This window comes from Sceloporus occidentalis, unplaced genomic scaffold (assembly GCF_023333645.1).
Source record: "Sceloporus occidentalis isolate IW3139 unplaced genomic scaffold, rSceOcc1.0.p SCAF_3, whole genome shotgun sequence".
In the NCBI taxonomy this organism is placed as follows: Eukaryota; Metazoa; Chordata; class Lepidosauria; order Squamata; family Phrynosomatidae; genus Sceloporus; species Sceloporus occidentalis.
In genome coordinates, this window is record NW_028316983.1 from 220,648,326 (window position 1) to 220,658,375 (window position 10,050).

Sequence of the window (10,050 nt, forward strand, 5' to 3'; positions counted from 1 at the left end):
CCCGTGAATATGGAAAAACAGCAAATAACAAAAACACCATATTTTTACCTGAGAGGACACCTCTCTAGGAATCTCTAGGTCCTCCAGTGCAACTCTGTGCTCAATGTCCAACAGACACTGACCACAGAACTGCACTGGAGGAGCTACAAATTCTAGTAGAGTATTCTCTCTAGGAATCTCTAGGTCTTTCAGTGCAACTTTTAATTAAAGTTGACCATACAGTTGCACTGGAGGACTTAGATATTCCTAGAGAGAAAATATTAATCAAATCCGTGAATAATCAAATCTGCAAATATCAAATCCGCAAATATGGAGGGATGAATGTATATGCCTTTGCTAATCTCTGATCGATCTCTTTATCAATCTTGGCATCTGAGGAGATGATGCTTCCCAGGTAGGCGAACTGCAGGACGGACTTAAGCACAGATTTGCCTACAGTGACGTGAGGATGGTAGTGTTCTTCCTGTGGTGCTGGCTGGTAGAGAACTTCCGTTTTCTTCAGACTGACTTCCAGTCCAAAAAGTTCTGCAGCTGTAGCAAAACAAGATATTAGATGCTGCAGAGCTGCTTCCATATGGGCAACAAGGGCAGCATTGTCAGCAAAAAGCAGCTCACGGACTAGATAGTTTAGAGTCTTAGTGCGAGCCCTCAGGAGGTTTAAGTTACACAAGCTACCATCAGTATGGTAGCATATATAAATGCCATCTTCTTCTTCGAGATCTGCCATAGCCCTTTGGAGCATCATGCGGAAGAAGATTGTAAATAGAGTTGGAGCGAGAACACAACCTTGTTTCACACCATTAGTTATTAGAAAGGGCTCCGAGACAGCAGTCACCATATCTGACTTGACCTTGCTGGCCTTCATGTAGCAGGATAATCATTTTGAGGAATTTGGGAGGGCCTCCTAGTCGTTCAAGGATCTGCCACAGACCTTTTCTACTCACAGTGTTGAAGGCTTTGGTGAGGTCAACAAATGTTACATAGAGTCCTTTGTTCTGCTCTCTACATTTCTCTTGCAGTTGTATAAGGGCAAATACCATATCTGTAGTGCTCCTATTACAGAGCAGTTCCTGCTACAGAGAGGAGGAGGAGAGAGGAAGCTGGGCAGCCATTTTGAGTGGTGACTGTTTAATTTTTTAAAAAACTCTAGGGAGAGTGTGCTTGTTGCAGAGGGGGTGGAGCTTCAGTGAGTCACATATATGAGTCACTAGGGGGCGGAGCTAGCATACTAGCTCTATATCACTCCTCCCAGAGCCTTTCCAGAGCAGTCCCTGCTACAGAGAGGAGGAGAGAGGTAGCTGGGCAGCCATTTTGAGTGGTGACTGTTTAAATTTTTTTTTAAACTCTAGGGAAAGTGTGCTTGTTGCAGAGGGGGTGGAGCTTCAGTGAGTCACATCTGTGAGTCACTAGGGGGCGGAACTAGCAGACTAGCTCTATATCACTCCTCCCAGAGCCTTTCTAGAGCAGAGCACATCATTAGAAAAGACAATAATGCTAGGAAAGGTAGAGGGTAGCAGAAAGCGAAGAAGACCACATGCGAGATGGATGGATTCTATCTTGGATGTCAGGAGCGTGAATCTGCAAGAACTAAGTAGAGCAGTGGAGGATAGGGGGCTAGGAGATGTCTCATCTACAGAGTTGCCGTGAGTGGGGTCAATTGGCAGATAGTTAACAACAATAACAGAACTTCAGAAACTTCCTTGGCTACCCATAATGATGGCAGCAGTGTTGGCAGCTTATGAATATATCTTGCTATGACTACAACATAGATTTTAAGAATATGTATGGAAAAAAGCACACATCATTGCTGGAAATCTAACAGCTCCAAGTTACTTTTTAGCTTGCAGCTGTTATTTGGGAAGAAACTACAGTCAGCCCTCCATATTTGCGGTTTTGACTATTGCAGATTTGATTATTCACGGTTTTGATTAATATGTTCTCTCTAGGAATCTCTAGGTCCTCCAGCACGACTCTGCCAGAAGTTGATCATAGAGTTCTGCTGGAGAACCTAGACATTCCTAGAGAAAACACTTCTCTAGGCATTTGTAGGTCCTCAAGCATGATTCTGTGATCAACCTCTGGCAGCTGTTGGCCACAGAGTTGCAGTGCAGGACCAAGAGATTCCTAGAGATGTTATCTCTCAGTTAAAAATAATAGTGTGTTTTTTTTTATTTGCAGTTTTTCCACATTCAGGGGGGTCCTTTACCCCAGTGAATGTGGAGGGACCACTGTAAGGTCCAAAACACACTGCAGAAATAATCCTGTTTGAGACCACTTTAACTGCCTTGGCTCATTACTAGGGAATCTTGGGAATTGTAGTTTATTGTGGCACCAAAGCTCTCTGACAGAGAAGGCTAAATGTCTCATAAAACTAAAGTTCCCAGAATTCCCTAGCATTGAGTCAAGGCATTTAAAGTGGTCTCAAACTGGATTATTTCTGCAGTGTGTTTTGGACCATACAGTGGTCCCTCCACATTGTCTCCATGGCAGAATACACTCGTCCCTCCACATTTGCTGGGGTTAGGGGCACAGGACCCCCATGAATGTAGAAAAATCACCAATAACAAAAACACTATGTTTTTACCTGCTAACAATATACGGTATCTTGTATGAAACCTCATGCTAACAATATACGGTATCTTGTATGAAACCTGGCCTCACATTTCATTTAGTGTTTATTCTGTTTGCAAACCTATACATGGGAGGCATATACAAAACCTGAGTAAATCCCAATGAAGAAGCACCTGCGTGTCAGAATCACAATCCCTCAAATTTTCTCAGCTATTTCACCTGTTTTATAGGGACAAGAGAATTCAGAGTACAGTACTCAACAGATTATGTACCCAGATTTAGCATTTGGTCTCATATTGCAAATATGCTTTGGGAACAGTCAAATGAAAAAAATGGTAGCTTAAGATACATCAGTGTTATCTGTTCCACCCTAAGAATGAGCACAGAGACAATGAGAGTGTTCCTACATCAGTACAACAATAAATGTGATGTTCATCTTCTATAATCTACTGAAGCACTACAGTGTGTAATAGGGTTCTCAAAATGTTTTTTAAAATCCCATCACTTACACGTTTATTCTGCCACCACATTTCTTCCACAGCTATTGTAAAAGGATAAATGAAAGCTAGCAATGTAATCTGACCTTAACCATGCTTTAATTAAAACCAGAATGTATGTCCACTTTATACATGTACTTTGAAAAATAACCGTGATAAACAGAGGTTCCCATACCCCTTCGTGTGACAGAGGTCAAATGTCTCAGTAGGTCTCCTTCAAGAAAACCAGTGAAGGAAATTCAGGAAAATGCATTGTCCTACCCCTTGGGAAGAACCAGCAGGGAGGTCTAAAATGGGTGGTACGTGTGCTGGAAAGATTACTTTCTGTCCCATTCTTATGTGGACCATAGATGGGTCTGTGTGGGAGGTCTCTAGCTCTCAGTGGGGCTTAAGCAGTAGTACAGGCTAAGAGAGCATCAATAAATTAACCCAATGTGGTGTTGTTATGCTTTAATATCCTCCAACCACACTGTTATATCTCAACCAGGAAAAACAGAGAATGGCAAATGGGAAGATTTCACTATCCACACTTTGTGCCTGTATAAGTGAGCATCATCTAGCAACATTAGTGTTCACACACACAAAGTCAGGGGATGATAGCAATTCTGGATTGAAGACATGAAGAGGATAGAAGTGGGAATGTGGGGTTGGCATAAGAGTATGATGTGGAGCATGATTTATTTAAAAGGAGTTGGAGAGGTCCATAGGGAATGTAGTTTTCTCACATGCAAAAGAGGATGGAAGCAGGGATGTGTGTAACAGGTGTGTATTTACACACATGTACAAATATACAGGGTGTATTTACACACCCAAGACAGTTTTGGTTCTTCGTGGGATCAGTAAGGCTGGGAGGAGCAGAGGGCCACTCTGCTGAGAGCACTTTTAGCAACAGATTTCTATTTTGGCAATTAGGGCTTGGCTTCTGGACTAGCTATGGAAAAGCTGGACAAGATCCTAAGGTGCAAAGGTAGAATTCTGAACACCAAAGTGAGTACAGTCAAAGCAATCGTATTCCTTGCCACCATGTATGGATGTGAAAGCAGACAGGAAGAAAATAAAGTCATTTGAAATGCAGTGCTGGAGAAGATTGTTGAGAATACCAAAATACAAAGAAATAGGTTCTAGTACAGAGCAAGACTGAGCTCTCCCTGGAAGCCAAGATGAGAAAACTGAAGCTGTCAGAGGTCACATTTACACTACAAAATAACCTGTTTTGGAACCCAGATTATTTCCATGCAGTTCAGACTTGCACTGATTCTACCTGCTGCAGTTTGCAGGGGGGGAAGGGGGCAACCCAAAACCCCATTTAAACCAGTCCATTTGGCACTGAATCCCTTAGCGGTTTTCTTTTTTAGAATCGCAACGATCCGTATCTCCGATAGTGGAAGTAAGCTATCAAACTGATTTGGATCACGCAGTCTCCGTTCAGGAAAATGGACAGTGTTATAGCTTTACTATTCCACTTCGGATTTGCAGTTAAGGGAGGGACGTTTAGAATTCTCTTAGGCTTCAGTAAACCTCTTAGTTTTTATTGTTGTGAGCCTTCCAGTCATTTCCAACTTCTGAGGACCCTATCACAGGGCTTTCTTGGCAAGTTTCTTCAGAGGGGGGGTTGCCACAGCCATCCTCAGAGGCTGAAAGAGTGTGACTTGCCTGAGGTCACTCAGTGGGTTTACATGGCCGAGCAGGGAATCAAACCTTGTTCTCCAGCATCACAGTGCAATCCTCAATAAACTACAAACCCTAGAATGCCACAGGAGGCAGCCATAGCAGTTAAAAGTGGGATAACAGTGTTGTAACAGTGCAGTGTGAGAAGTCTCTCAGAGGAAGGCATTGGCAAGCGGCCTCTGAACAAATCTTGCCAAGAAAACCCAATGACAGGTTCACCTTAGAGCCGTCGTAAGTCAGAAACTTGAAGGCACACAACAAAAAGGGCATAGAGTCATAGAAGAGACCGCAAGGGCCATCCAGTCCAACCCTCTGACATGCAGGAAATCTCAATCAAAGCATCCCCAAAAGATGGCCATCCAGCCTCTATTTAAAGATCTCTAAGGAAGGAGACTCCACTACACTCCGAGGGAGTGTGTTCCACTATTGAACAGCCCTTACTGTCAGGAAGTTCCTCCTAATGTTGAAGTGGAATCTCTTTTCCTGGAGCTTGCATTCATTGCTCTGGGTCCTAGTCTCTGGAGCAGCAGAAAACAAGCTAGCTCCCTCCTCAGTGTGACAACCCTTCAAGTATTTAAACAGGGCTATCATATCACATCTTGACGCTCTCTTCTCCAGACTAAACATACCCAACTCCCTAAGTCGTTCCTCATCGAGCTTGGTTTCAAGACCCTTCGCCATTTTAGTCACCCTCCTTTGGACACGCTCCAGTTTCTCAACAGCCTTTTAAAACTGTGGTGCCTAGAACAGGACACAGTATTCCAAGTGGGGCCTGACCAAAGCAGAATAGAGTGGGACTATTACTTCCCTTGATCTAGACACTATACTTCTATTGATGCAGCCTAAAATCGCATTGGCCTTGTTAGCTGCCGCATTGCACTGCTGACTCATGTTCAACTTGTGGTCTACTTAGACTCCCAGATCCCTTTCACACGTAGTTTCATTCAGCCAAGTGTCCTCCATCCTATATCTGTGCATTTCATTTTTCCACCCTAAGTGCAGTACCTTACATTTCTCCGTGTTGAATTTCATTTTGTTAGCTTTGGCCCAGCTTTCTAATCTATTCAGGTCATTTTGAATCTTGATCCTGTCCTCTGTGGTATTAGCTATTCCCCCTAATTTGGTGTCATCTGCAAATTTGATAAGTATGCTCCCAATTCTGTCATCCAGGTCATTGATAAAGATGTTGAATAGCACTGGGCCCAGGACAGAGCCCTGTGGGACCCCACTGGTCACTTCCCTCCAGGATGAAAAGGAGCCATTGTTGAGCACCCTTTGGGTTCGGCCGGTCAACCAATTACAGATCCATTTAACAGTTCCTTTGTCTAGCCCACATTTTACAAGCTTGTTTGCAAGAATGTCATGGGAAACCTTGTCAAAGGCCTTACTGAAATCAAGATATACTATATCCACAGCATTCCCTTCATCTACCAAGCTGGTAATTTTATCAAAGAAAGGGATAAAATTTGTCTGGCATGACTTCTTTCTCTGAAACCCATGTTGAGTTTTTGTGATTATGGCATTGCCTTCTAGATGATCACAGACTCTCTGTTTAATGATCTGCTCTAGAACATTGATCTAGACTCTAGAGCATCACAAAACTGATTTTTAAAAAACATTTTGGGCAGACAGGCATCAGTTTGTAAAGTCTAAGGCTTTCGTGGCCAGCATCCATACTTTTTTGTGGATTTTTCGGGCTATCTGGCCATGTTCTAGAAGAGTTTATTCCTGACGTTTCACCAGGCATGGGTTTGCTTACCTGACAGAAGTCCAGTCCACACTATCAATATTATTATTAAGCTTTATTTACAAAGCGCTGTAAATTTACATGGAGCTGTACGTATGTACAATCGATTAAAATAGATAAAATAAACATGCCTATGGTGTACATTCTATGAAAATAATTGAACATAATACATATAAAAATATATCTTAACATTCATTGGACCAGACACTACTTGGATTACATTTACTTGCATAGAGAGTGATTGCCTTGAAAACACACCTGAAGGCACAGGACAAGAACAACAACAACAACAACAACAACAACGGGCACATGGTCCAAAACAACACTGCAGAAATAACCCAGTTTGAGACCGCTTTAACTGCCCTGGCTCAATGCTAGGGAATTACTGCATGGTTTTTGCTTTTATTTATAATAACATTTATTTATTTATTTATTTATACATACCCCGCCTTACTTGGTTTTAAGTAAATAAACATAAAAATCTGTAACAGTTCCCTCTTATTGTATTTTGTTTTTTAATTACTTCATAGTTTTGACTATGATTAAAGATGCTCTCTAAACTGTTTCATGGATCTGTGTACACTTGTGGTGTATTTATGTCCATCTGGACATATATATATATATATATATATATATATATATATGGACATATATAAAGATGGACATATATATATTTAAATATATATATATTTATAGATATATAGATGGACATTATATATATATATATATATATATATATATATATATAAACATAAATATGTATTCATAAATACACACACACACACACACATATATATATATATATTCTTGTACTGTTTTTAATTGTATTGTTTTATACTTTTTGTTCGCCGCCTTAGGTCCCTACGTTGGGAGAAAGGCGGTACATAAGATAATCATCATCATCATCATCATCATGGTAGTTTCATTGTAGCTCCAGAGTTCTCTCTCTGACAGAGGAAGCTCAATGCCTTACAAACACTACTGTTCCCAGGGTTCCCTAGCACTGAGCCAGGGCAGTTAAAGCGGTCTCAAACTGGGTTATTTCTGCAGTGTGGCTTTGGACCTGAAAGAAAGGAGGCTCCCCAAGGTTTGGGGCCTAGGCAGGCCTCCTCTCTAGTCCCCAAAACGAAGCCTCGGCCTCTTCTGGGAGAGACAGGAGAGCCAGCTATTACCTTTTAGGCGCCGCCTGCTCCATCCTCCGCCAAGGTGAGCTATACCGCCCTGCAACAAATATCTCCTTTACACGCAACTCTCCTCGCAACTTTATTCTGCTGCTGGCCCTTTAAGACTTCCCCTCCTCACAGCTCCTCCCTCCATCCTCTGATTGGCTGCGACAGGGTGGGTGGTGTACGACTATTGGCCCTCCCGAATGTCAGTCAGGAAAAATGCCAAAAAGCGGAAGAGAAAGTTCCTTAAGGCCCGGTTAAAAAAAAGTAATAAGCGGCTCAATGGCTCTGCAAGGGCCGGCGATAGGGGATGACGTCATTGGCGGAGGGACGATGACGTTGTCACTCCAGGTCCCTTATGTAGGATGGGAGGGAGGCATGCTGGGAAATGTAGTTTTCTAGTTAAGGCAGCTTTTGGAAGAAATATATTATATATCATTTTTTTAATTTCTAAAGTCAGGGCCGCCCCCTCATACTGTGCTGCCTGAAGCAGAATAGGAAAAAGTCCCTAGTTGTAAGGGAAGCCCTACAATCTGGGGGCTGGAAAGTTTTGCTCTTTAGTATAGAGTTTTTCTATAGTTTTTTTAAACACATTTTACATTTTAATAAAGATTTTTTAAACTTTTTATATTTATTTTAATATATATATATATATATATATATATGCTTTTGTTTTTGAAAGTTTTGTTGTTTTAAATTTGTTGTTTCCTGCCCTGAGTCCCTATATTGGAGAAATATAAATATAAATAAATAAAATGATGATGATGATGATGATGATGATGATGATGATGATGATGATGATAACAGCCTCTTTTCATGTTAGTTTTAAGTCTGAATGAAAGGCTTTCCTGTTTTTCTAAAGCGTTTGGAACTTTTATTTTAATGTTGTTTTATAATATTATATTTCTATGAATGAATGAATTCAAATATAAAAATTATAAAAAGAGTATTAAAATAAAGTTCAAAATGCTTTAGAAAACAAGAAAGCCTTTAATTCAGATTTCATTCGTTCATTCAATTTTATATTTGATTATGTGTATTAGTTGCTTTTATAGCAATGCACTTTACCCACATAATTTGTTTATAATTACTATATATTTTATTATTCCTTAGATTATACGGCCCTGGCAGGATTTAATGTTTTGAATTGATTGTGTCTGTTGAGCGCCATGTAAACTTATGGCGCTGTACAAACAAACTATTATTATTATTATATTTATTTATTTGAATCCCACTCATTTCCTATAACTGGGATTCAGAGCGGCGTCACAATATTAAAAGAACAAAACAATTAAAAACATAGAAAAGAGGTGCATTAAAAAGGAATTAAAATATTACAGTGTTAAAATAGATAGCTATTTAAAAATAAATTACATTTTTAAAAAATAAAACTGTATAAAAATTTAAAATGAAACAACATCCCAAGCCAGTCCTTTACAACCATAATAATAATAATAATAATAATATACTGAATGAGATGCCAAAAAAACTGTATTTTGGGTTAAGGGCCCCTCATAAGAACAGATACATGTGCATCATGTAATTAATTTATGTGGACAATATGTTAATTTTACAGAGAAATACAGTGGGCCCCTGTTATCCGCTGGGGTTTGGTTCCAGGAGCCCCTGTGGATAACAAAATCCGTGGATGCTCACGTCCCATTAAATGTAATGGCATAGCAAAATGGTGTTCCTTATATGAAATGGAAAATCAAGGTTTGCTATATGGAAATTATACTTTTTTTGAATATTTTCAAGCCGTGGATGCTTGAATCTGTGGATAAAAAATCCATGGATAAAGAGGGTCAACTGTACATGGCCAGATCAAATGTCGACCAGAAGAGAGACTACAGTCAAGAAATTAGAGGAAGGCTAGGATTGGGAAGAGTAGGAATGAGAAAAATGGACAAGATCCTAAAGTGTAAAGAATGCAAAAGTGAGGGTCGACCAAGCCACTGTATTTCCCATCATCCTGTATGGATGTGAGATCTGGACAGTGAAGAAAGCGTAGAATCATAGAGTTGGAAGAGACCTTAAGGGCCATCCAGTCTAACCTAGCTTCATCAGGCCTAGCCCAGAGTATCCCTCCAGACCAGTCCATCTTCCATTGCAAGGGCCTCGGAGAGAGAGAAGAACCACTGGACTTGATCCCATTCCCCACTGCCATTCCCTTGTCCTTTTGTGTCACGTCTTTTTACATTGTAAGCCTGAGGGCAGGGAACTGTCCCATTAACAATTTGTAAGCTGTTCCTTTGTAGCTAGGGTTGCCATAAGTCAGGAGCTCCAAACCGGGACAAATGTAGGACAAATGTAGGTCAACATTTTCAAATGTAGGACACATTTTTAAAAATGGAGGACGTGCAAAAAAAATTGAGGGTTTTTTAAAAATGTTAATATAAAT

The 10,050-nt window shown here is 40.5% G+C and overlaps 1 protein-coding gene across 2 annotated transcripts in view; it reads right to left on the minus strand.

Annotated features, from left to right (window-relative positions):
- Positions 1 to 9,779, minus strand: part of STK3 (serine/threonine kinase 3) — a 161,826-nt gene extending 152,047 nt beyond the window's left edge. Inside the window, exon 1 of one of the 2 annotated variants that reach the window (XM_089517701.1) lies at positions 9,704 to 9,779. In XM_089517701.1, the coding sequence (XP_089373827.1) occupies positions 9,704 to 9,750 (47 nt within the window). In that variant the 5' untranslated portion in view covers positions 9,751 to 9,779. Of the gene's footprint in view, positions 1 to 7,655; positions 7,796 to 9,703 lie in introns of those variants that run through there. The other variant, XM_089517702.1, reaches the window with a different exon arrangement.
- Between the last annotated feature and the right edge of the window lie 271 nt (positions 9,780 to 10,050).